Source organism: Mizuhopecten yessoensis, unplaced genomic scaffold (genome assembly GCF_002113885.1).
Source record: "Mizuhopecten yessoensis strain PY_sf001 unplaced genomic scaffold, ASM211388v2 scaffold10745, whole genome shotgun sequence".
Classification (NCBI taxonomy): domain Eukaryota; kingdom Metazoa; phylum Mollusca; class Bivalvia; order Pectinida; family Pectinidae; genus Mizuhopecten; species Mizuhopecten yessoensis.
In genome coordinates this window covers 298,792-326,325 of record NW_018408700.1, presented here as the reverse complement: position 1 = coordinate 326,325, position 27,534 = coordinate 298,792, and the positions used below count along the sequence as shown (strand labels likewise).

Below are 27,534 nucleotides of genomic sequence, written 5' to 3'. Positions count from 1 at the left end.
TATACAATTATTGAATAAGAATTCAGATATAAACTGATTATTGATATGTTTATTAATTTGTGAACCCAAGTACGAAACTAACGCAGGAAAATCAGCGAAGATGGCGGCCTCCACGACTTTCACGACAGCCTGCATCATATTTTGTGTCCTTATTGGAGCAAATGTCGAAGCAGAAGAAGAAACAAGACCTCCGCATATTGGTATAACCATTGATTCTCATACACCTCCATACAATTGCATTTTATTATTATTATGTTTATCCTGTAACACTGCAAATCCCAAGTTACTGGCATATGCTGTCAGTAACGTTACTGTAGACCTACAGTACCTTATATATGATGCTGTCACACACAAGGACATACATGTCGCTTGCTATACTAAGCCTGTATATCTTCCTTTATGTAGCATGTTTCATGTCCATTATAATATCGTTTGACTTATACAGGCAGCCACACTAGAGATTCGATTCTTGCAAACCCACCTCATTGATTGATTGAAACTGTGTTATACTGTATTAATGCACAGGTCATGATCATGAAGACTTAGTAGCGGGCACACATACAATGCACGTAGAAAGATCTACTGTAGTGTACATTGCATGGCATATAAACAAAATTTAAGGGTGCAGATGGGATTACAGATGTGTCGTTTCAGTACAAATCTGTGTAACAGGAGAAAGAGAAATGCAACGACCAGACAGGGGTTATAACCGGGAACCTCTGAACTCTAGACGGACGCTCTACCAATTGAGCTATTTGGTAGCCAAATAGTGTTGTGCTGATGATCGGGAATAATCAATTAATGCTTGATAGGAGCCTACCGATTCCGATGAGCGATCATGGTGTAACAGAGGTCATTATTTTTTCAATGCCTCCGCTAGGAGTCGAACCCGGGACCTCTGGCTTACTAGTCTTACGCTCTACCAAATGAGCTAAAGAGAAATTCTCCCTAGCCGAGACGGTAGGAAGCGGCTAGTATTTTACCAGGGTGACATACTCCCCATTTAAGAAAGAACTCGCCCCGAGTTTTCCAGGGGTCATAGAGATTCCTTTGCAAGTATCGTCGAGTATTTTTGTCAATATTACCCGGGTCCCTACGTGGGCGCCAATGTAACAGAGGTCATTATTTTGTCAATGCCTCCGCTAGGAGTCGAACCCGGGACCTCTGGCTTACTAGTCTTACGCTCTCCCGAATGAGCTAAAGAGAAATTCTCCCTAGCCGAGACGGTAGGAAGCGGCTAGTATTTTACCAGGGTGACAATGGTCATGTTTAATTGATTATCGGTAGATCCTGTTCGAACGCGCCCAACAGTTACCAAAACTAACGCAATCAGCAATGGAAGCTACATCTATCTGTAACCAATAGGTTGTGTTCACTATAAAAAGTTTTGAAGTACTTCTTTAAAACATTGAAATATTTTGAGATAAAAACAATATTGAATCAGTGTACATGTGTGACAAACTCTTCAGACAGCGGGACATGTAAAAAAAAATCACCTTGAACCGGCAAAATGTTTCAAATACCTGCTCGAATGTCCGGTAATATTTTCAGCTAAATCTGGCAAAATGTCCTATAATGTGTTACTGTTATTAGCAATTTGTCATTCCAGAGTTGTAAAAATTAAAATCCACATGCTCAACGCCGAGGAAATCCAGTTTTAGAGCTTGGAAGGAGCAACATTTTGGTTGAAAACAAACTTTATTTTTTTTGTTTTGAGGAAAAAAATTGCCAGTAGAATACTTGCGATCTTTGAGAATTTGAGGCAGGTGAAAAAGAACTAAATTCTGGCTAAAATAGGCCTAAGGGACAAATAAAGTTTATACTTACTTTTTAGATAACTTCATGTACTAGTTACAACTGAATGACATAATTTTTTCCTGAAAAAACGTCTCAGTTTATCAAAGAGGAAGTTGCAATGGCGTGCCTAATAAGTGGACAGATCTGGACCAGGATTTCAGGAATTAAAAACTAAACAATAAACTCACACAAAATTTATAAATGAAATACCTATCACTGCAATTTAAAAATAAAAATTCCCTATCATAGTGTTGCAGTTACTGAAAAAAATAACTCTTTAAATATTTTCTGAAAAGGAACTAGGAAGGAATGATGTCTGAGACAGTATGCTGGGATAAATCTGTTATCGTTTATAAGAGACTGAATGGATGAATTATTAACAAAATGTAAACAAATTAACTAAAATTGTTGTTTCTGCAGAAATTCTTTTTATATGTAATTTTTCTGACCTATTTTGTTTTGTCCGGTAAAAAGGTTTATTTACCTGCCTGAATATCCTGCAATAATTTTAAAAGTTTGGCAAACACTGATATTGTAATCAACATTCAAACGAATGAATGATGTTTCTCAGTTAATAAACTGAGAAATAAGTAAATAACATTCACAATAATAAAGAAGGAATGAAACTTCTAGTCATGTAGTGTTCTATTTTATTTCTTCCTGTTTTTTTTTATTATTATTATCATAATCGGAAAATCGGTTACGACGGTCATCCGATTCCAACCGATAATCGATTGGCATTTTCAACCGATTACCCAACACTATCGCCAACAATCGACCCAGTCCAGTTCCGCTACAACTGTATCGACACTAGTACTGGTATAGACCTTCTGGTGTAGCAGACCTGGATTGGGTTGTTTGCTGGTAACCAGGTAATTCAAGTGGGAAAGCGTCCGTCCAGAGTTCAAAGGGTCTCAATGTTTTAAAAGGATTTTTCGTCACTCAGACATTGTAAATTTTTGTGTCCTGTTTGTTGCCGATTATATATTTTAAATTCCAAAACATTTTCATCTTTACAAAACAGAGACTGAAAAATACAAAAACATATTTATATGGAACAAAATGTAAATTTAATTCAAGATATTTTAATGTTTCCAAAACAAAGGATTAGACAACAGGTATCACCTATACAAGTCTTCTCCCATTCCGGTTACAGCATGTGATACATGAAAATATATATATTTAACACAGTGGTTAGGATGGACAGGTTATAGAGATTGACTATTTAAAAGTATGATTAATTTTGGGAATAGCGAATCAAATTGTTAAATTAACATAGGTTACTGAAACATAAAGGATTCATACAAATGGGATTTTTTAAATGAAATTTATTTTCATAATTTCCAGATATTTGTGGGAAAAGAAATACTTGTAAATTACAATGAAGTGATATTCAAAGACACGTACATGTATCACTACATGAATTTGATATCACTCAGCTTTGTCAATTATATCAATAATATTAATAGCTACACATCTTGCTACAGTCTCCCCATCAGGCTAGCACCCAACAGCCACTCTAAGGCGATTACAATACATTACATGCAGGCAGGTGTCAGGTTTTATATATGATATACAATGGTTGCCTTCAAGCTTCATGCTAGATGGAGTTTCCCTTTAGCTCTATTGGTAGAGCACCAGACTGGGAAGCTGGGGGTCAGTGGTTAATTCCAAACTTTCTTTCCCATTAAGACTGGTGTCTGTGGTCCTGCATTTGATCTGGATTATGCTCCAAACTTTGTATACCTGGCAAATTGTAATTAATCCTTAGTTGAAAGGTCGCACTGATAAAAAACAATAATGGATTCTTAGTGACAATGAAGTTAAAAAAGAATTTTACTGCATTTGCTTTTGAAGAAATATGTTTAATGTATTCAGCCTCATTATTTGTAAATAAAAGAAAATTGTTTTTATTCATTTGTTTCAAAAGATGATGAATTGTAATTTTTTTTATTGAAAATTGAAATAAAAAATGTTTCAACCACATTTTTGCCCCACTTTTTGATCAATTTTCCTGTTTTGAAAATTGACTTGTGGAGGGATGTAGGTACAAAAAATGACTTAATGATGTGCTGATGCAGTGAGGGGGGAGTGGTATTGTCTTACAGTAAACCTAGTATTCAGATTCTGTAAGAATACTGTCATCTTTTTTTTTTAAATATTTGAAAGAAAAAAAATCATTGATATTATGAAAAAAGAAATAGAATTAATGAAAAACTTAAAACAAATATGATTTTAGACGAGAAGATTTCTCTGGGTTTTTTTTCAATGGGAAGTTGTGTAAAACCTTTCCACACAGCCTGTTTGAAATCGAACTGATGGCCTAGGGTCGTTAAATTCCAGCAGATGATCATGCATGCCTAGCTAGCTTCCTATATGTACATGAGTGATAAGTACTGTATCTCAGCTCTGGATGTGCCCCAGGCAGTGCTGTAGTGTTATCAACTCTATGTCAAAGCCTGGTCGTACATTACACCCGAGATAAGATTACAGCCCCAAACAGATAGGACTTTGACCACATAGGTTTACTTCTTTCCGACTTTGCCACATTTTCCCTTATAGCCATAGCTGCCCTATAATCAAGTGATTATGGGCCTTGGGCCAATAGTTTTGTGGAAGTCAATGTAGTGGAATACCAAACTGCATTCAGAAATAGCCAAAACTCTCCAAATTTTACTTGGGTGTTTATAATTTTTGTCTTGCAGTGATTCTTTCAAAATCCACTTCAATACTGTACTAGACGGTTGACTGTTCATATTGCTATTTATTCAGTGATCAGGAAGTCTGTCAATTGGTGTCAGTTTTCTGAGAAACTACAAAAGGGATAATGTGAAAAGTTGGTATACATAATCCCCTTGTCAGCCAATTTTTCGAAACTGGACCCCTCCCCCAAAAAAAACACGGAAGAAGTTAGGTATTAATTTCCATCAAACTTCCATCCTAGAAACCCAGGGATTGAACAGATATTTTAACTCTATGTACCAATTGCAAGTGAGTTTATGCCATGTTGCAGCATCTATCCGTCTCCATCTAAATACTTCAAACAACTTCTTAATAACCAATAGGTCTAAAGTGCTGATAATTTGCAAGTAGTATGCTGGGATAAGGGGATATTAAAATGAAGGGCTTTAAAACAATTTGTTCAATATATTACTTTGTCCTGTTTTCCATATCACATAGGTCAAATTGCTTGAAAAGTGAAAAACACTCCTGAAGAAGAACTGATATACTAATTAAGAGTCTGGTATTTGACCTATAGCATGCTGTGCCAGAGTTTTTTATGTGTCAATACTTAGAACCATAAGATCTAGACATTTTTAAAAGTTCCATGCTTGGAAGAGGGGCTATCAAGTGTATAAAAATTAATGACTTTCCACAGTTAAAAGGTAACAAGTGTCAATTGTAGTAAAACATTAAAAAACAAACTATAGATCATCATATTGAGGTTCTATTACATTGTGCTTGTGGGCTATCATGTTTGTTCAATTAAATGACCTTGACCAGCTTTAAAGGTTAAAAGGTTTGAATACCAGTATGTTAAAACCTTAATTCATACCATTTTTAGGTGACCTTAGATGTTGCTGGATGTTACGTAATCAAACACATGTTATTCATTCTTTTTTTCATTTTTTTAGCGATTGTTGGAGGTGGGATAGGAGGAACATCTGCAGCCTACTTCATGAGAGAGCTCTTTGGGAGTGATGCTGTGATAGACCTATATGAAAAGAACACCATTGGTGGTCGCCTGGCAACTGTAAACATCAACAGCAGAGAATATGAGTCGGGAGGATCTATCATACATCCAGAAAATCTGTACATGGTCAATTTTACAAAAATACTAGGTAACGCATATAGAATCTTCAAGACCTTTTAAATTTTCTTTTTATCCTAGATGATATCCATTACCTTCTGTATCAACATGTGTGCATGATGGAAAATATAACAACGGTGAGAAGATGTTGGAAAAAATTATTAACAAAGGCTGCTTGCAGCCTGACTTGTTTATTTGTCACACATGTAACCCCAAGTTACATTTCCCCCCATAATATATAAAGATATGTGATTGTATCTATTCTACCAAGTAAAATGTAGTGAAAGTATTTTTCGTGTCTACTTCAGTGTCCATTACTTATGATAAGCAAGGTTACACAGATGATTTAGTTAATTAAATTAGGCTGTACAAGGTGCACATTTTATAATTCCTAACTCATTTTTAGCTCACCTGGCCCAAAGGGCCCAAAGGGCCAGGTGAACTTAAGTTGTACTGCGTTGTCCGTCCATCAACTTTTTCTTTTTGAACGACTTCTTTAGAAGAACTGAAGGACCTAGGGTCATCACATTCGACCAGTAGGTAGATGGGATGAGTGCTATAAAGTTTCCTCATGAAAATTACCTTGACCTAGTTTCAAGGTCACAGGAGTTAAAGGTCAACGAACAACAAAATCTGAAGAACAGTTTAAGAGATGTAAAAATGCCTTGTGTTCTAGTTACCAAAGGACTATGTATGGTTTGGGCCTTTTTTGGCCCCCAAATCCATCAAAATTAAAAATCTGCAATATAACTTTCAAACGACTGTTTCTTTAATTTTGAATACTTCCCAAGTACTATTATGTAAACATTTATTTGTGTTTTCAATTTTGGCTGCTATGGTAACCAGGTCATATTTTCAGTCAATTATGACAGGTTTTCACCTAGTTTTTCTCTTAGCTACCATAGAGCGCACTCTTGAACAAACTTTATATTTCTCCTAAAGATGTATTTCAGGTGCCTACACATTATCCTTTGATATTAAGTTTGTTCAAGCATGCGCTCTATAGTTTCTAGGAGAAAAACTATGCAAAATATCACGATATTCACTGAATATTCAAATTTTTCTAATTTATGCAATTTTGAACTTGTTACCATGGCAACAATAATTAGAAATATAAATAAATATTTTCATAAAAGTATTTGGAAAGTATTCAAAATTCAAGAAACAGTCATTTCAAAGTTCATTTAAAGGTTTTGAATTTTGATGCATTTGGGGGCCAAAACAGCCCAAACCATACATAGTCCTTTGGTCTGAAGTTACCTATATGTCAGTTTCATGTAACAAAAGAAATAGGTGAGCAATACAGGCCCTCTGGGCCTGTTTTTTTTTATTATTATACCGAGAGGTCCTTTTTCCAGACCGGTGCCACAAATGTCATTTAAATGGAAAGTTATAACAAAGGACAAGATACATACGTGTTAAGTAATGTATGTAAGCTATTACAAAGTTGTATAGTCAGATTTTTGCATTTTCTCAACAACAAATGATCTGAATATACAAGTCAATGAGCCACATGCACTGTAACTGCAGTTACAAATCCAATTACTCAAAAAGGGAAGGAAGGGAAGAGTAGATGATATGTTTCTATTGTTGTAGGTTTGGAGAAACGAGAAAAAAATTCTGGTGCAATCATGGGCATATTTGATGGTGAGGAATTGAGACTAACGACTAGTCCTTACAGTGTGGTCACCCTGGCCAAAATGTTCTGGCATTATGGTATGGACATCTACAACCTTCAAACGTGGGTCAGCAACATTCTGGTCAAATTCAAAAGGTACAGTACTATTGTTTAAAAAACCCGGAAGTGATTGCCTTGAATTCATTTCTCTATAAAGTTTAAAAAAAAATAAGCATTGTCTCAGATATTTATATATATTATATAATGAGGCGATGGTATGTTTAAATAACTGACATTTTCATCTGGAATGTGATGAAAAAACTGACACGATTTGTTATGAGTTTTCAAGGTAACCAAATGTCAATAAGAACAAAATTACAGGGTTATATCTGTCATCCCTGTGAAGGTTTAAATCTTTGTCAAAATGAATATCTTTGATTTACATATATACATGTAATAAAAAAAAGCACCTTGATGAATATCTAAAATACTGTTTTCCCTTAAAAATGATAGTTTCTCAAAGACACTGTAACCAACTATTCAATATTGTGCTTCATGCAACATTTATAGGTGTTTTTTCTGGTGTAACACTGGCTGATTAGTGTGTACAAACCTTTTTGTGTCGCCTGCAATGCAAGGCGACATATAGGTATTACTTTGTCGGCATCGTCGGCGTCGGTTGTGTTGTTCGAAACAAGGTTTCCATGTGATAACTTGAGTTCCCTTGGGTTGATTGAACTCAAACTTGGTACACATTGCATACCAATATTGCTTTTACAATTTTGCATTTCAGAAGTTTGCATGCATTTTTAGTGGAGTTATGCCCCTTTTATTGCCAAATATAGGTATTGTGTAGTAAATGCAAGAACTTTTTTATTTTTTAATCAATTCCTTTCAAATGTTGTACGGTAATGCTAGAAGCAACAATGTTCAACATATATTACAGGTTTTTCTGTCGAGTTTCAACTTGCTACATTTTGGCATATCTGTTTATGCGATAACTCCAGCCAAAACACATTTCTTACTAAAAGCACTGAGCAGGGGACACATCCACTCCTGTGGGAATCTTGTTTATCATGGTGGTACTTTACAGGGTATTCCCTATGCCAAATATCCCGGGTGCTGCTGTGTTCCTTGCACTCAATGAATTCTATTCTGTTCTGAATGTCACTGTCAAGCACTTGGTCATGTATCTGTATGTCTGTGCTGGCAGTGACCAGTATACAGGTAACTGGACCTTATCGTATCCGACTAACCACACTAAATTTCAATAATTACCAGTATTGTTTAAGTGCAAAGGAGGTTTCAGTGAAGACTTAACAAAGTTGAGCCACAGACCCATGGAGATCATTATAGAGAAGTCATGATACTAAGTATGTTTAACATCTCTTTGATCAATAAGATGCGAACCCAGGGCTCATAGCTGTGCGCTCAGTGCTAAAATATTTTTGGGCAAGTCCCTTCTTTAACATAAAATAAAGCATATGTATTTATTGGTGCTTTGCACTGTAACCTTATGAAGTTTTATTTTACACAATACTTCTTAGCTAACAATGCTGGTAATTGTTTGCCTGTGTATTATTCGGATTGTCCTCGGTAGAGTTATTGCCCCTTGCATCTTTAAAGCTCATCAATTTAAAGTCTTGTAACTTTATTTTCAGATTAATGTTAAATTAGCTTCTTGTAAACTCCAATTTGAAATTGTTGGATTTTTATTTTTAACTCTGGCATATTTGGTAGACTTATTATTCACTGTATATTTCTACTGTAATACACATACAGAGCTGTATATTATACTGTAACTATCAACACACTGCACTCATTTCAACAGGGCCTTTTGTTCAAAATATATAAAACATGGTAAATTAACAAAGGTAATATTATAATCTTTTTGTACACAATGTCTACACCATATAAACTGATTACTTCCCCTTTTTACACTCCAGGATCTACACAACACAGGATGCTGGCTATGCGTATACAAATGTTCCAGAACTATTAGCTTCAATGGATCCATCCTTTGCTAACTACTTAAAAAAATCTGTGATAAAGGTTATGCGTGAGGAAGGATTTCATGACGCCCTGATCTATGAGCTTGTGTTGGGGGCCATGCGGACAAACTATGGACAAGGGGTAGAAATACCAGGTTTTGTGGGTAAGGGCATGTTTGTATGTTATTAAGCAATTAAGGATTTAGTTAATCTAAATCTTTGCAGAATGTACATTTCTTGTTAAAAAGGAACAACAGTCACAATGCTTTTGGAACCTTAGCAATATCTATAAAAATGTTTATCACTTTAACACTGAAATCACTGATATTAATCAGATACACTGAAACATGCTTAACATTTTTTTATTCATGACTAGCAGTACATGTACATGTATTTAACCCAAAAATTAGGAAATATGCTAACTTTTTTTTAGGAAATTCATGGAAGGATTAAACAGTAGAAGACTTAAGGTTATTAATAAAATGGCCCACTGGGCCAGATAGATTTGACAACTATCATGAGCCTATATTTGGCCATCCAAATATTTTCCAAAAAAAAAGAAAGTTTTTTAAGATGTTCAAGTAAAGAATCTAATTAAAGCAATGCATTTTTGAAATAACATTGATTTTGTTTGAAGTCTTATGAACAGATTTCCTTTAATTGAGTGAAATATGGCTAACTTCTTAACATTTTTCTGTATCTTATGCTTGATGTTACCTGTCTACCTGTTTGACAGGAGCGATTTCTATGGCTGGAGTGGATTCTGGTCTTTGGGCAGTCAAAGGAGGCAATAAGATGGTTCCAGAAAATATTGTGAAACATTCAAAAATTAATGTTATTGCTGCAGAGGTAAAAATGGTAGAGTTTCTGGAAGATGAACCATTTCTGTATGAAGTTTACTACAGGAAAGACAACAACAATGAAGCCAAGAGCAAACGATATGACATGGTTGTCATAGCAACTCCTCTTCACGATGAAATTTCAGACATTAAGTTTGAGGGTTTTCAACAAGATATTCACAACTTTCCCCAGAAATATCACAAGACGGTGGCAACGTTTGTGCACGGTAGAGTGAACAGCTCGTATTTTGGCGTGGAACAGCCCGCCGACATGCCAAATGAAGTGTTTACATGCAATATGGATTTATTACTGAATTCATTTGGTCAACATCTTCCTGTAGACTACAATAGTGCATCAGATACAGTTCCACCCATAGACAGCAACATTGTAGGTAAACTTTTCTCAAACAGAGAACTGACACAGGAAGAGGTCAAACTATATTTTGAATCCATAGAAGAGGTTCATACAGTATCGTGGATGGCATATCCAGAATACAATTTTAAGAAAATTGACGATCTACCTCCCTTCCTTTTGAACGAGCGATTGTACTATGTCAATGCAATAGAATTAGCAGCTTCAGCCATGGAAATGGAAGCTATAGCAGGACGTAACATTGCCCTGTTAGCTTACAATCATTGGCATGACAATCTAGATAAGATTGATGAAAAGTATGTAGATCCAGCTCATGCGACTAGTCCAGAAACTGGTGATCTGTAATATATCAAAACAGGGGTGAAGTAAGTTATTGACCAGGTATAGTGTGGTAACTGCAATTTACCAGGTAAAGTGTAGTAACTGCAGTTTATTAGATAATGCATGGTAACTGCAATTTACCAGGTAAAGTGTAGTAACTGCAGTTTATCAGATAAAAAATGTTGACTGTAAGTTATCTAGTACAATATGGTAACTAATTTATCAGATTAACCCTTTCACCGCTGTAGACCATAATGGGCTCATCCACATCATTGCATGGTAGAGTCTACTAATTATAAAGTTACATATGGTCGAAAGTATGGTAAATGTAAATTACCAGGTAAAATGCATGTGACAAATTGTAATTTACAAAGTAAAGCATTATTACTGTGATTTACTGGGTAAATACTTATGACTTGAACTTAATTAATAAGGAAATGAGAAGTTAAATTAACAAGTAAGACACTGACAAGCTGTTACCAGGCCAAGTATGACAAACAGTAAATAAAGGGTAAAGAATCACTCATTGTAAGTAAGACCATGAAAACATTTGTGAAATCGGGTATAACGAAATGTAATTAAGCAGGTATCATACTTTTAACTTGTGATTTATTACTGTAGAGATAGCACCTGTTATTTACCAGGCCTGTAATTGTCTACTGGAGTAGATACAGTACTGGAAAAATAAAGATATATAATTATAAAGATACATATAAAGATGGTCTTGACCAAGTTACATTATTAGTGTAGTGTATATGTGTATTGTAATATACACTTTTATGGTTGTATTGTGATAAGTAAGATCTAAATTTGGAAAAAAAAGGTTGATAACTAAGTTAAACTTGTCCATTTTTTATAAGGGAGGTTAGGGGTATGAAAAGTATAGAAAATTGTGATAATTGTTTTCAATGTTCTGGTTTTCAGATTTATATATTTATCAATGTAAGGATAGTTGCATAGTTTTCAGGGAATCACTTTTAGTCTGTTTCCTTTAATAAATTTGTATTCTTTAATATGGAACCACCTCAATCTCAGATACATCCCCACCCAACTGTCACATTAATATCCCGGATTCATTTATAAGTCACAAGTCAATTATGTTTTATATAGGATGTTTTATCATATATCCTCTAGCTGCTTTTGACATAATTTATCTAAACCAGGATGGAAATTTTGCTAAATAACTTATAATTAGCAGGTATTTGCTATAAAAGCTAGTCTAAGCATTTGTTAAATAGCGTGGTGAGCTATCGGTCAAAATACTCATAGATTAATAACTGCGTAGGACAAACAAATTATTGAAGACATTGTCGTTCAGTATTTTGTGTTTGTGAGTTATGTAAATATAAATATTGCAATAGGTACAATCATTCCTGGTAGTTAAAATCACACACAAACATTATATATGTATGTAGCTACACTCATAAAGAAATGATGCCACAATTAAAACAAATAAGGCATTGGGACTCATTTGATCTTCTTTCATTGGTTGGAACATTGATAATAATAATTTGAGGTTCTTATATACTGCTTTATCACAACCTAGTTTGTAGCTCGTCTCAAAGCGGTTCACAAATTATTATCCGTGGTTATAGGGCCTTTGCAACCATCCAATACCTTTCTCAACTCCCTGGGGAGCATACAGCCGGAGCTCCCATTTCGATGCTAACAGCTTGCATTCAACAATTCTAGCACTGCCCAACCATGTACCCGGGTACTCATTTACAGCTGAGTAGACTGGAACGAGCGGAGTAAAGAATCTTGCTCAAAGAAACAACACAGTGTCGTGCCGTGACTCGAACCTGCAACCCTTCTGTCACAAGCCCGGCCTCCTACCACTAGACTACCGTGCCTCCATATTGATTGACGTGTTTGTGTCATCAATCTAAGCATTATCAAGTCAATAATATTGATATACTGTATTCACCATAATTAGTGCCCCTCCCCCTTTTTCAACACCTCTCTAGTTAGTTAACAGAGTATATTACTATATATATACACTTTACATCAGTCACCTAAGTCTCACAATTTTAATATTTTGAGTGGCTTAGAACAATAAAGAGAAGAAAAAAATACATTCTCCCTCGGAATGTGTCCGACAGTTATGTATATTTACGGGGTGGGGGTTATTGCTATCTTATTAAGCACCCCATTTACCAATTTTTCATGTGCACTTGATCTTAATTATGGCAAAATGTGAACATAGTTAGGGGTATACAAACATCTGTTAAATATCTAGTATTTGCATTATAATGATAAGGCACCAACAGACACACTACTGCTCATTGATGTGTTCTGTTTTATAGTACAAGGATGTCAACATTAGGGTTCTGTCAGTAACTACTGAGAGTTTTTAAAATATGTTGCATGTATAATATGATAGTTTCAATGGTTTGTGTCTCATCGCCACAAAGTGGAAGCAAGACTAAGGTGTTGCTTTTCTGGCAAAGGCCGTCTCAACATTAAGTTTTTGCATTTAAGTTAGTTTCACTGAAAGTATAAGTGCTACACCAACCAAACTTGGACCATAGATGCACCGTAGGTAGTACATCTCAACCCATGCATCAAATACTGGATGGAGCCTACCTTTCATGATCCATCGACTTAGTCAGCATCTCCATCAACATTAAGTTTTTGCGTTGAAGTTAGTTTCTCTGATATATGCATTGATGGTCAACCAGAATTGTATTTTCTGTTGACTGCATTCAAAGGTGAAGGTGGAATAGGTAGTTGTTTTTTGTATATCTGATACATAAACTAAGGTATTTACACAACTTATTGGTGACTTTTATATGAGCAAGACTTTAGCAAACATTTAATGTTAATTTCCGTTGAATACAGCAGACATTTCACTTGTATGGCGTTAACAAAGTCATTCTGTGGTACTTCTGATGTATACCTATATATGGTATAACAAGGCGATCATTGCCATCATGAGAGTCGTGCTCCACTGCAATAACTGTATATTAATGTAACATTTTTTATACCTCAATGTTAGAAACAAATTGTTTCCAGATGCTTTGAAAACCGCTTTGGGGAACTTTCTATTGTAAATAGACTTTTTCTTTATTTTTGTTATTTAATTTATTTAATTCTTTAAAAGAAAATTATTACCTAGCTCATATATATCATTTCAACACAAGTAATACCTATTTGCCTGTGTCTGACATCTGCATGATTAATCTAGAGCTCTGCATTACATTTTGTAAACACTTGTGTAATTTCTGTTCAGGTACTGTGTGACAGGAAATATTTACTGTGTACATACTGTAAACACTTGTGTAATGTTTGTACCTACAGGTACTGTATGACAGGAAATATTTACTGTGTATTTGCTGTCTCTGTTTCCATGGAAACATTCTGTAAACACTTGTGTAATGTTTGTACCTACAGGTACTGTATGACGGGAAATATTTACTGTGTATTTACTGTCTCTGTTTCCATGGTAACATTCTGTTAACACTTGTGTAATCTGTGTATATGTACAAGTACTGTATGACAGGAAAAAAATAATGTGTTTTTACTATCTCTGTTTGTGTTTCCATGGTAACATTCTGTAAACACTTGTGTAATCTGTGTACCTACAGGTACTGTATGACAGGAAATATTTACTGTGTATTTACTGGCTCTATTTCCATGGTAACATACTGTAAACACTTGTGTAATCTGTGTACCTACAGGTACTGTATGACAGGAAATATTTACTGTGTTTTTACTGGCTCTATTTCCATGGTAACATTCTGTAAACACTTGTGTAATCTTTGTACCTACAGGTACTGTATGACAGGAAACATACTCTCTGTTTCCATGGTTACATACTGTAAACACTTGTGTTTCCATGGTTGAAGTGGATCCACAAATGTATTTATATACTGTGGTATGCAAAATTAAACTAGCAGACTATGAAACTTGGTAAAGAGCAAATAGTTTGCAAAGAACATTTTGTGTGATAAAACTATATAATCATTACATAAATACATAATATACACTTATCTTATTGGTGGGGTTGAAAATTTAAACATGAAAAACTAAAATCACATTCCAGTAAGTTTTCATGTAAACTTTTCATGTTTTCATGGAACAGGGTACAGTAACATTACAGAAACAATAATTGCCCAGCAATGTTTTGGCATTTTAATAATATGTATCTATATATCGGTAAAGGAATTTTGGTGAAGAAACAAATGACTTATTTAAATATGTTTGCATTAAGCAAGGTAACAAATTATGTTGTAATTGTGAAGTCATCTTTTGTGTGATCCATGTATGATAAAAATCAGCGTAACCTGGTTTTACCCAGATTGATGTGAGGGTAGTGAGCAGTAGGCCCTTATAGTCCAAGTCTGTTATAAATGCTGTAAGGCTTATGATCATGTGAACAAATTTTAACTGCTCTCACTTTAACACTGAAGGCGACATGATACAAAGTCGGTAATAAATATGTAAAAGTGTGAGATTTGGGACAACAAAATCACCAGTTATTGCCCGTTATCTTAGATGTTAGTAAGGGCCCGTATTCATGAAACCGTTCTCATGCTCAAGCAGGGATTCTGTGCTCAAGCCAGCTTTCTTGTAACCCACCTAAATCATGTCAACCATCAAAAAGTCATTTAAATATTGAAAACCGGTTTTCGGCTTCAAGTTTCATTTTTTTTACAAAACTTTAACAAAATAAGTGTTTTTTTAATGATTTATAACTTGAACAAGAAATTAGACTTGAGCACAAAATCCATGCTTGAGCATGAGAACGGTTTCATGAATATGGGCCCGGTTTCATTGTAGATGTCCACAGTAACAAATCGGTTCCATTGTAATTATGAACAGCATGTCGGAACACATCATTGTCATTAGCATTTTTGTTTAATTTTTGATTACATGGTACTGTAAGGTGTTTGTCTTTCATATCATCTCTGTTATGATAGAATTGAAGTTGATTAAATGGCATAATTAAACACTATATGTGATATTAATTGCATAATACTAGCAGTGCAAGGATTTCAACTGACATCTGGTGTAGTACAGTGTATGTATTTCTGTAATTTAATCAACGTTATGAATCCATTTTCATAGTTTCACAATTGGACTCTAAGCCTAAAGACTTCATTATTTTCAGGACGTCAAGTTAATGAAAACATTCAACTCATTTAAATATGTTGTAAATACACAAGAGATATCAAAATTCAAGGTCTACAAACGTCAAGATTAAACATGAAAAAGACCTGTAACATCTTACCTATCTGGTCAACTTGATCTGTGGTAAAAACTAAATGACCTTCAGACAGCTTAACCCTTTCACCCCTAAGTAACTTGAGTAGACTCTAACATACGTTCATCTGGACGAGTCCATTGTGGTCTACAGTGGTGAAAGGGTTAGTAATGAATATTATTGCAAACAAGTTTTAAAACATCTCATTGTGAAATAGGGTAAGTGAGTGTGTGAAATATGAATCAGCAGAAATCAGATTCACTTGCAATACATTAGAAATGTATTTGAATAATAAAGAAAACATGTCTGGTACACTGTAAAAAACGAGCAGAGAAGCCTAAATATTTTGTGTGATACATGTTGTGTTTTGTTAGTTTAAGACTATAATTGTATGTTAAATTGTCACTATTTACAGTTTTGGTGTTAGCAATAAAGCAGAGCTGATATATACATTGTACAGGGACCACTCCAGCAGGCGCGTCCACACAAATGGTTTCTGCACAATAACTCTTGAAGGGATGTGAAGATTTTTATGAAACATTCTACACATACCTGTAGTATCAATTTAATATCCACTCAAGTTTGAATTTGAACTATGGTAAATCTAAATCACATGTCTGAAGAGAGTGGTGTGCTTCCACCTGGAATCAATCATCAAGCCAGCAACCGCAATACCTGATAGCTCTGAATTACAAATAGCGTGATGCTAAGCTAGAAGGTGACCACAATCCTATGCACAATTAAAATCTACCACACAAGTGCTACCTGTAGATATATGTCTCACAATGTTTATGAAACAATTACTCTGTCATTAAGTTAATGATATCAGTTTATCATATACAGGTTCCTAGTATACTGGGCCCTGTGTAAGGGATTATTCTCCCAAGAGGTAAGGACCAACATAATAAATCCCTGTGATGTTAAAATTGTGTAAATATTTTTATACACAACAATAGAGTGGGGACCAGATACAATATTTTGTCATTTCTGTCAGCTTGACATTTTTTTGTTTTAAATTGGTATTTTTATTAGCCATACATGTATGTAATTGATTTTGTCTGGTGCAAGTTATGTGTGTATCTAGGCCGTGGACGTCCATATGGTGCATGCTCACACATTGTTATAAATAAATCTATTTTGGATTATGTACTGTTGGTTGTTATAAGTACTAGTGACTCACCCAGACATCGCCTTATCAGGTCCTGCTGTTCACCACAAACAAGTTCAAGGATGCATTACTCATTTACAAAATATATTACAAACCAAAAAAAAATAAAAAAATTTAAAAACAAGTTGTCAGACTGGAGTTGTAAGATTATGATTATAAAGAGTATGCCTTTGTGCACTTGTTTACCAGAAGTTGTATTCAGCTGTTATACTACTGATTCCCGGATGCGTTTTCTATTGTAAAATGTTCTTTTGATTAGACTTGGTATACATGTCCACTATTTTCTTGTCAGTGGATGGAGTTTGTGACCATCAACATTAGAAGTACCACTAGAGGATTGTATATGTGTAGGGATGAAGCACAGGGACCTGATAATTTGTTACAGCTATATTTTGGACCTAAACTAAGGTGTTTAGAGTAATAGCACACGGTTGTTTTTTTTAGAACGATTTTCGGTAAAAATGCAACCCCCAATGATAATCCATCTAAAAACCCCAAACATGTAAAATTACTCTAAACACCTTAGTTTAGGTCCAAATATAGCTGTAACAAATTATCAGGTCCGTGTGGGATGAAGCTGTAATGTTCATATTGGTAGAGCTAGCAACACTAACCGTAATGGCATTTATAAATACATTCTATTGAATAGGCAGAATACTGTTTGACGATCTATTTCATAAAATCATACAAGCAATCCTGTATTTCGTGTTTTGATGTGATTATAAGGTTTGATAACAACTTCATATAATTATAATTCATACATAATGATAATGAAAGTCGGCAGGCCCACCATAGCCATGAATACCATCAGCATTTACCACGACCGTGATTATTAACTGGAATCGCCGAAGACCACGAATACTATCTGCATTCACAGCGACCACGAATTCCAACTGCAACCGTAAATACCCCATGCTTCATAACTACGATGAATATGCATTCACAACCACCATTAATACAAACTACATTCACAGTGACCATGAACAGCACCTGTTTGTATTCACAATGACCAATGAATAAAAACTGCATTCGTGTTAAGTCCACTACGTTCATATGATCTAGTGACTAGTATGATTTCTACTTGCGTTAGATAACGGTTCTAATATTAAACAGTTTTGTGATGAGAACGCTAACATAAAGCAAAACTAATTAAACTGTCAAGGTTTTGACTTCAGACTCCCAATTAATTAATCAATTGTGTATCCGCCATCCCCAGATTATCGCCTGAAGATGTGCTATGGGCGTATCTGGTCCAAGTGGCCAAATCGAGGCATCGCAATGGGGCAGCGTCCGTTGTCCATTCGCCCACAGGGACCTGAGAATTTATTACATTTATATTGGTACCTAAACTAATGTGATAAGAATAATTTTACACGTTTGGGGGGCTTAGATCGATTTTCGGTAAAAATGCCACCCCCAATGATCGTATAACTGATCATTGGGGGTGGCATTTTTACCGAAAGTCGAAATTCTCAGGTCCCTGTGCAATCGCCCGGTGTAACCGTTTCCTTTAAAGGGCTGCTAGTCTAGAAGGGATTTTGACTTAATTTGGCATGGATCCTGTCTTGGAACCCAGTGTTATATAGATGTTTGGTATGCTGTCCTGGGAGGAGCAGAGTATTACAAAACGACGACATTGTGGCTCATTTAAAGCCAACTCCTCATAAGTACAGGTAAAAAAAATAACCTTATTTAGCATGCTACATCACCGGGCCAAGGTTTGGTTTAGTTTAGTTTAAGTTTGTGCAACTCCTATTAACAGCTAAGGTCATTTAAGGACGTGCCTCCATGTGTGTAGTGTATGCGTGCTTGCGTGTGTGTATGCAGGAGACAGGGTATGTTGGCGTGCTTGCCTCCTTGTGATAGCGCGGATCTGATGCCGACTTTATAGTGCTATCTCACTGAAATACCATGCCGAAGGCTCCTAGCACAGAATTTAGCCCGGTTATATTATACTGACAACGGGTGAACAAGTTGTTGACATACCCTAAATGCTGAACGTTAAGCAGAGAATAACAACTACCATTTTTAAGGACTTTGGTATGTTCCGGCCTGGAGACAGAACCCATTGCCTTCCTCACCTGGGCGAACGCTCAACATTATAGCCAAAAGTGAGGTACTACCAAGCAAGACGCTATGAAATAAAAGGTAGTTAGAAGTAGAAAGAAAGGTAAAGATCCCAACTATCGCAATTGGTGCAGCAGATTAATTTTGGTCGCTTTTGTGTCCCCAAATAGAAAACACCAAAGTAAATCCCCAATTCTGCAGGGGGTTAAAATATTAGTCGCCTCCTATGATACATGCCGTGGGTAGGGAATTCAATGCAACAATGTGTAAATGAAGGTCGTGACCCCCTTGGGGCAGTAGGCGCGATCTTTAGGTAGGGTAGATGGATATGACCGACATGTTATGATGAATGGGATTGTCATTGCGGTGTAAATGAAGGACGTTATCCTCCTTGGTAACAAAGGGAAGGAGCTTAGTAAGCGAAATGGAACAAATTTCGACGTCATCTTTAGTTGTAATAAGCGAGGGCTAGAAAACTCGTGCAAACGACAATCTATAACAAATCGCAAATCTTCAGTGTGATATTGAAATTGAAGATGTCTGTATTGGCCTGTGATTGGCTGAACGATATTCTAATTCTTCTCATTTTCCGGCCTTTTTAACAAACGTTATAAGCATGTTCCTCTCTAATCTCTGCCCACGTTTTTTTTTCTAACCTACTCACAATCAAAGATGACCGCCTATCCTCTGACTGTCTTAACTTCCACTAGATCAGTTTTAAGCATGCGTCGTCTGAGTGCCCTTACGAAATACAAGTAATATTTCAATTCGGCCATCACAGTATCAATTAAGTAAGCTGAGATGACAACAGAAACCGGTGCGCTACACAGGCCTGGGGTGCCTCTTCGTTTTTTAGGGGTTCGTTTCGTGATGTGTTTCTGATTGTTTTGACTTCTGCTCGGTTCTAGTTGTCTTACTTGCAAACTGATCCATGCCAAACACATCGACAAAATCTGACATCCACAACTCCTACCTTTCTCCGTGTCGTCGTTACTACAACTGTGGATGATATTCTGTACAGCTTCCATTTTCTAGAATCTGCAATGCTTCTACATGACGTCATGGATAACAAATGTTCAGTCGTTTAGAAGATCTTACCATTGGTCGTGACCTTGATCGTGTGGGTACTTGGCACACCATCTGGACATGATAAATCACCTCCAACGAGGAGGAAAGTTCGTGAAATAATCTTGTTGTTTATTGGTGGTTTGACCCTTGACATAATCTTGACCGAAGGGATATGGACATGGAGCTGTACCCAAAACACCATCTAGTCATGATCTAGTTTCAAGTTCAGCAACCAGTCACAATCTGGATGTGCAAACGGTTTGACGGGGTTGGATGAACGGCCTTCTTTTAACAAGTTGTCGCGCCCATAGGGACACAGTCATTTGTTAGGGCTATGCTTGGACCGCCATGGCGGTATAAACGATCTAGCTTCTAGTATATACCATATACCGTCATTTACGAGGGGGTTTCGAATGTCTAATAGTAATGTAAATACATCAGTTTAGGTCCAAACATAACTGTATTTAATTATCAGGTCCCTGTCTTTTCCTCTATGAATGGTCGTACAGTTTTTACCACCGCCAGGGCACTTCTAATATGTTCTCTTAAAATGAGGAGACATACAAAGATGGTGACAACTTATGTATTTATTACAAACTTTTCGTACAAAATAAGTTACAAAAAATACAAAACACATTCTATATACCTTGCCATAGATGGCCATGCTTACTAATCTTATTCAAACACAAAACTTTAGTTTGCCTTCAATTTGCTAAATGACATTCAATTTGCTTTCTCGTTGGTCCCTTTCCATTTTTTCTGTCCAGTATCAGACGATTTTACTGGTGAATAAAGATATATCACCGTCGTCTTGATTGGTCCGTTCTGCCGTCAGTGTATCGCCATTGGTCAGTAGTCCTTTCATCATTCTGTCGGTCAATATCCATTCAATGGGGAAATCCGGCTGTGAAGAAAAAAATCGTAAGTTCTAAAACAATGATGAAAATTCATAAACAAATTCCTTTTAAGATGTAAAAGTAATAAACATATTTGGTCCCTGACTGTAGCGCAGAAACGTGATAGTAAGGAAAGGACGTAAAGTTAGTTAGAAATGAACCTCATGAATAAATGTATGTTTTTGTCTAATCTGAAATTGATCACGCGAGTCCAAATAAACCATGTCATGTATATTTTTTTTTATTATTATTGCAAGCACAGTCCTGATTTAATAAAACACACATTGGAGATTCCTACGCATCATAATTGTCAACAAATTGACAGGGTAAACAAAACCTGACATATCGAGCACAATACTGTTTTTATGAAACCTACAAGCAGACTCTGCTAGGATTGTTATTGTTTACTCATTAGAAACCGACAAACAGACTCAGGTTTTTATTGTTGACTTATCAGAAACCCACAAGCAGACTCAGGATTGTTATTGTTTACTCATTAGCAAAATAGCAGATTTGGTACACAACGAGCCGACTGTTTACTCGAGGTCAGGCCAAGGTTTCTTTCCTGCACGGTTGATTTATAGAAGTTCATTGCCCAGACTGTATGGGTTTACTAGACCACGTGACAGACCCAAGGTCAGACAACCATGTGGTCGGATATGAACTGTATCGCGCGACTTCCTCCATAGTTATAGGGTTAAGTGAGGCGTCTAAGTGTTTTGTAGCAATACGGCGGTACTCTATACACTCGGCCTGATAAATAATTTCAATATATAACCTCACACTGAGACAGACTAGCATCACAGTGCGCATTCTTACTACAATGTACGTCCGATCTAGAGGCAAGTGTGAACCTACAGACTTAAAGACAATCTGTCAAATATCTTATATTTGGATCACTGTAAAATATCCGAGTTTTATTTGGATTATGACATTCATAAGGTATGCATGCATTGAGAACGGAATGGAGAAAAATGCAAGGGAGAAAACTCGAAGCTTGCTATTTAAACGATTTCCTGGCGTAGCTGTTGTTGTTTCAAACACAAAAATGCCCAACTCTGCGCTGATGTGTAATCAAAGCTCCCCTAACCCCAAAAAGATAGGCTCGTTCGTTTCAAACTTCATTGAGCTAACGATAGGATTTTTTAAGACAGAATTTGAACCATTTGCATAAATAAAATATTAGACTTGGGGGAAGGTCGTGTCTTTTAATTGAACGTTATCATATTTCGTTTTGTACACCATGAACAGCAATATCCAAGATACCTACATATTAGAGGGAATAGTATGTAGGTTATCCAGGGACGTATACAGCCATACGTAGTATATACGTCTCTGGGTTTTCTAATTCCCATTATCCTAATAGATATTAGTTGAATCCATCTCCCCACCTCTGGAATAACATTTTCATATAGAATATCTAAGACATTGTGAAGACATTTAATTTACCAAATACAATGACTTCACCTGTCCTTCAGCGAAACGGAACTTTTGACAATTGGGTAATTTTGCAATGAGAACATTTCTTCGATATTGCAATGTAAAATATATGTCAATTACCAATTATCCTCACAAGCGTCCACAATATGACGAAGAAATTAAATTAGGAATATTTCAAAAACGAGTTATGTCCAAATAATATTGATCAATATAAATAGTATACTCACAGTTATAAAACCCGACGTATCAGTTCTTTGACCTCTGCTTTAGTTTGTTGTTGATCAGTTTCTGGACAGCTTTACGGGTATGTCCGGTGGGGTCGTGGACGTTGGTGTGAAGACTGGCCTCCCTCTTACTCCGTCCCTTACCACTGTGGCCATTATGGATGTACTTGTGTTGTTCTACGCTGTACATGTCGATATCGTCCAGATAGTTAGCTACAAAATAGTCAGACATGTCGACCGCTGATTTATAAATCAAATATTTCTGATAAGATATGTGTTAAACGGTCGATCTATGCCGGATCGTACAAGTAACGATTTTAGAGTAATACACAGCGTGAACACTCGATCAAGAGTAGCGTCAGTGCTGTAATCCCTTGAATATATATACAGCTTTTAGCACCTGGTGAGTCATGTGATCTACGATATGTTTGTAAACAGTGTTCTGATGATGTTAGCTTTAAAAATAGATCGCCACGCCAGCGTGGTAACAGTGGCGTGGTAACAGACGTATGGCACGCGTGACTTCGAAAGAGTTTTTGTGTGCAATTTCAAAATATAACGTGTCCAAAAGATCGTTCAATTTAAGTTTATATAGATACAGGGATATTTTTACCTCCACATAATAATAACTATCTTTCTTTTGAAAATTTGACAAATGGAACATCACCATTTACATCTTTCAAAGCTAACAATTCTTTTAAATTGCGGTTAATAAACTTTCGTTAACTCCGCCCCCCTAAAATGACGTCATGAAACGATAAGGTCACTTACTGTGATGAAAACAACTTGATTTGATTATTAAACAGACGCTGTTATTCGAGACTATTCACTTTAATTGTGCATATTTTGTGCTGTTTAGTGTTCATAGTCGAGATGAAATTAAATAACAAGAGGTGGTACTGTGCATTCTCAGTAACATATGGCGAGCAAGTCCTATATTACAAGCTGATGCAATCGGCGGAAACGATGACCTGGATGTCATACATATTTGTGTTTACGTATCATGAATAACATTTAGGTGATGATGAAATGTTTGTCAACGTCTGACAACACACTAGATACTTCTATATCAGCTGTCTATACCAAACAAACCAAGATTTGTACCACGGGCACGTCTTAACTGAATAAATAGTGTGTTGACATGGCATTTAATAGTCTACATGAATGCCATACGGACTTGATAGGGTCATTTAGCGGCAATGCCGCGGAATAACGACGTCTTTAGCATTTCTCATAGTTTTGAAAAGGAGGGATCTATAATATAATATGCCATGACATGAAAGCTGTCGGTATCACAAGAGTAAAATTCATAAGGTAGGCAATTAAACCGTATTGAAGACGAATGTCACTTTCTGATTGTATGTGAGTTTTATTCTGGTGTCAGAACTCATCTTTTTATAACAGCTGAACAAATTATGCCAGGGTTCAACTATTTTAACACTGTCAGAAACGTGTTGTTTTAATGAACGAATCCAGTTTACATTCACCTATGTCATTAGATGTATTATAGAAGAATGTGTTAAAAATTCAATCTAAATCTTTTTAGTATTTTAGTAATCTAACGAATATATATTGTGTCTCGTAAGCCTTAGTAGGCTGGGTGTCAATCATATATTGTTTGTACGTTTCAGATCATGATTGCATGTATGTATTTTATGCAAAATTGACATGTGGCACTTCTAATAAAATAAATTGTATGGTATTGTATTAAAAACAGTATGTTTCTAACGAAACCTGAGAAACTACGTTGGTCGAAACTAGTTATATAACTGTGTACTTTTAGGACAAATCCTGACTTGGGGACTATCCGACACAAAATATCCATCACGATTATTTTCTGTTATATATAGAAATATATAACAACTTCAAGATAGTAATGTTCGATGTCTTTTTTTTATTATTTATTGAGTCACGTACGTACTTAAATACAAAAACCTGTAAAAAGGAAAACCTAAAGATAAAATAGAAAATAAAGATTGTAAGTTTTAAAACGATACAGACTTATTTTGGGCCCCATTATTGTGACACTTGATGTTATTCATAGGGAAAGAATTTGTAGGGTTAATTTAATTGATTGTCCCATGATATCACTGTTCGTGTTCTATATATTCGTTTTTATACATCTCACCAAGAAATACCTTTCAATAGAACTAAAAATATGAACATTCAAATCAGAGACGTATAAAACCTCATACCTATTGCCATGCATAATCAATGAGATATCTTTTCTATGAGGTGTACCTGTAACTGAACTTCTTCCTTATCGTTACATCACCTCATTTAAATGTGACAAGCCAGGAATACCAAGGAATTATATTATACTATATGTATTATAAGTCGTTATTTGAATACTGATATATTACATAGGTACATATACTCATTTCTCACCTGAAGCCATGACTTTTAAAATAATGTTAATTAAAAGCTTAATCTAAAAAGAATTTAAAATCAAAAGCAATCAAAGGAAGCACGTTGTTTTGATTTTTATATAATAAGGTTACAAGATTATAAATCCATCATTGAAAACGAGTACGTCTGTTCAAAGGATGAAGTCCCCGTAGCGCAGTGGATAGCGCGCCGGACTTCTAATCCGGAGGTCGTGGGTTCGAATCCCACCGGGGATGCTATTTTGTTGTAAATGTCTTTGAAAACAGAATTATGTTACCGAAAGCTTTGATCACGATGACTACTAGTGAATGATTTATTTGGATAATATTTTTGTATGGGAAAAATTGTTGTAATTTGTGCATATCATTTTATGATGATACATTACTACTATCGTCACTATCATATCGTTTACTATTGATATATTTTGACACCTTATGTTTCTTATTTTTATGTATTTAGGTTTTTTTGAATGTCCAGTTTACAATGTTTTTTGGCCATAAATGACTCAAATTGACGATGGGCCGTAAAACAATACAAAATAAATAATATAATATTTTATTTAGTTCTTTTCAATTGAAATTTCCGTAAAAATCTTATTGCCGCGCACTTTACAGAGAAGCAGCTGACTTAAATTTGAATGTTTGGAAATATAAATAATATAAACGAGAAACAAGAAAACTGCATGAGTCGAACTCGGGCCCTGTACATTGATAAAGCCTACGCTTTATTAATGCTGCCATAAAGACGCTATACAAACAACGTCTCAATGAGTATCCAAATTATGCTTCTGACCAAATATGGAACAAATCCTTTCATTCCTTCAGACGAAGAAGGATTTTTTAAGAATTTGCAATATTTCCCCTATTGGGCCCCGACCTAAGCCCGCAGGGGCCCAGACCCACGGTTTATAAAATAAATGTATTCCCCTTCCCCCAATGATGCTTCTGACCAAATATAGAACAAATCCTTTCATTCCTACAGATGAAAAAGAATTTTAAGAATTTGCAATATTTCCCCTATTAGGACCCGCCCCTCAGCCCCAAGGGCCTGACCCAAGGTTTATAAAAAATGAGTTTCCCTTCCCCGAAGGATGCTTCTGACCAAATATGGAACAAATCCTTTCATTCCTACAGAAGAAAAGGAATTTTAAAGAATTTGCAATATTTTCCCTATTGGGCCCCGCCCCTCAGCACACAGGAGGTCTGACCCACGGCTTATACAAAATTTGTTCCCCTTCCCTCAAGGATGCTTCTGACCAAATATAGCACAAATCCTTTCATTCCTACAGAAGAAAAGGAATTTTAAAGAATTTGCAATATTTTCCCTATTGGGCCCCGCCCCGCAGCACCCAGGGGGTCTGACCCACGGCTTATACAAATTTGTTCCCCTTCCCCCAAGGATGCTTCTGACCAAATATAGCACAAATCCTTTCATCCCTACAGTGGAAGAAGTTCCCAGAGGGGACTGAGTGGCGGACGACGACGGACTACGGACGCCGCGCCATGGCATAAGCTCACCGGTCCTTTGGAGCTAAACATGTCATTTTTCTAAGAGACTTGAAGGGTTCGGTCTGAGATCATGTCTAGTCTTCTACTTAAAACTTCAAACATATTTTATTGCCAATGGAATTGTGCAGTTATTGCAACTTATCTCAGCCTTCTCCCGTCATAAAATAGGCATACAAATAATACAGATGTATATAAAATAGGCATACAAATGATACAGATTTATATAAAAAAAAAAAGCATACAAGTGATACAGAGATACACAACAGAAGTGTCTAAAAACGTAAGAGTTATAGTGTTCAAAAGTGTCGGATGACTGTTTTCCGTCTATCCGGCATCAACTTTTTTCTTTAATCATTTTTTTTCTGTATTATACTAGGACGAAGGGAGTCTGCTGAAATGAATTCCATTGACTCGCTCTCAAGATCAAATCTGATAAAAATCATATGTTACATGGCTTCGTTAACTTCGTACTACGCCTGAACATCTGAGTGTGCCGCGGTCATGGTCACGTTCAGGTGAAGCCATGTAACATATGATTTTAATCAGATTGTCTCAAGATCATACCTTTAAACGAATTTGTTTGAATAACCAAGATGCCTAGTATAACGATATACGGCTAATAAGTTCTAGGTTACGTGTGAGCATATGTGTTCATTTAAGGATTGAACGTCTGTTAGATTGCAGTTACGGTCAAAATGAATGCAATCTGGGTGACAGAGAATGACGTCAGTGACGTCACGAAAACCATGGTCATGTTACCAGATAATGACTGCAGTTACTGTCCAATAACTGCAAACTGACTTTCCATAGAGTTAATAG

General features: G+C 35.9%; 1 protein-coding gene, 1 long non-coding RNA gene and 1 other non-coding gene across 4 annotated transcripts; 2 read left to right on the top strand and 1 right to left on the bottom strand.

Annotated features, from left to right (window-relative positions):
* Positions 1-85: 85 nt before the first annotated feature.
* Positions 86-12,305, top strand: LOC110462099 (prenylcysteine oxidase 1-like). 2 transcript variants are annotated; one of them, XR_002464233.1, is made up of 6 exons: positions 86-200; positions 5,433-5,639; positions 7,205-7,382; positions 9,173-9,381; positions 9,954-10,838; positions 10,895-12,305. XR_002464233.1 is itself a non-coding variant. In XM_021515931.1 (5 exons), exons 1-5 carry the CDS (start codon positions 101-103, stop codon positions 10,772-10,774), a joined length of 1,515 nt encoding a protein of 504 aa, XP_021371606.1. In that variant the 5' UTR covers positions 86-100; the 3' UTR covers positions 10,775-12,305. The 2 variants fall into 2 exon arrangements, 1 of the variants encoding a protein (XP_021371606.1); XM_021515931.1 differs by having other exon boundaries at positions 9,954-12,305.
* An 8,525-nt stretch (positions 12,306-20,830) lies between these two features.
* On the bottom strand, positions 20,831-23,205 carry LOC110462088. Its single transcript, XR_002464231.1, has 2 exons — positions 22,823-23,205; positions 20,831-21,163 (listed from the first exon to the last, which is right to left on the bottom strand). It is a non-coding gene; the product is annotated as an uncharacterized LOC110462088 (long non-coding RNA).
* Positions 23,206-25,370: 2,165 nt separating this feature from the next.
* On the top strand, positions 25,371-25,443 carry Trnar-ucu. The gene has a single exon. It is a non-coding gene; the product is annotated as a tRNA-Arg (tRNA).
* The last annotated feature ends 2,091 nt before the right edge of the window (positions 25,444-27,534 follow it).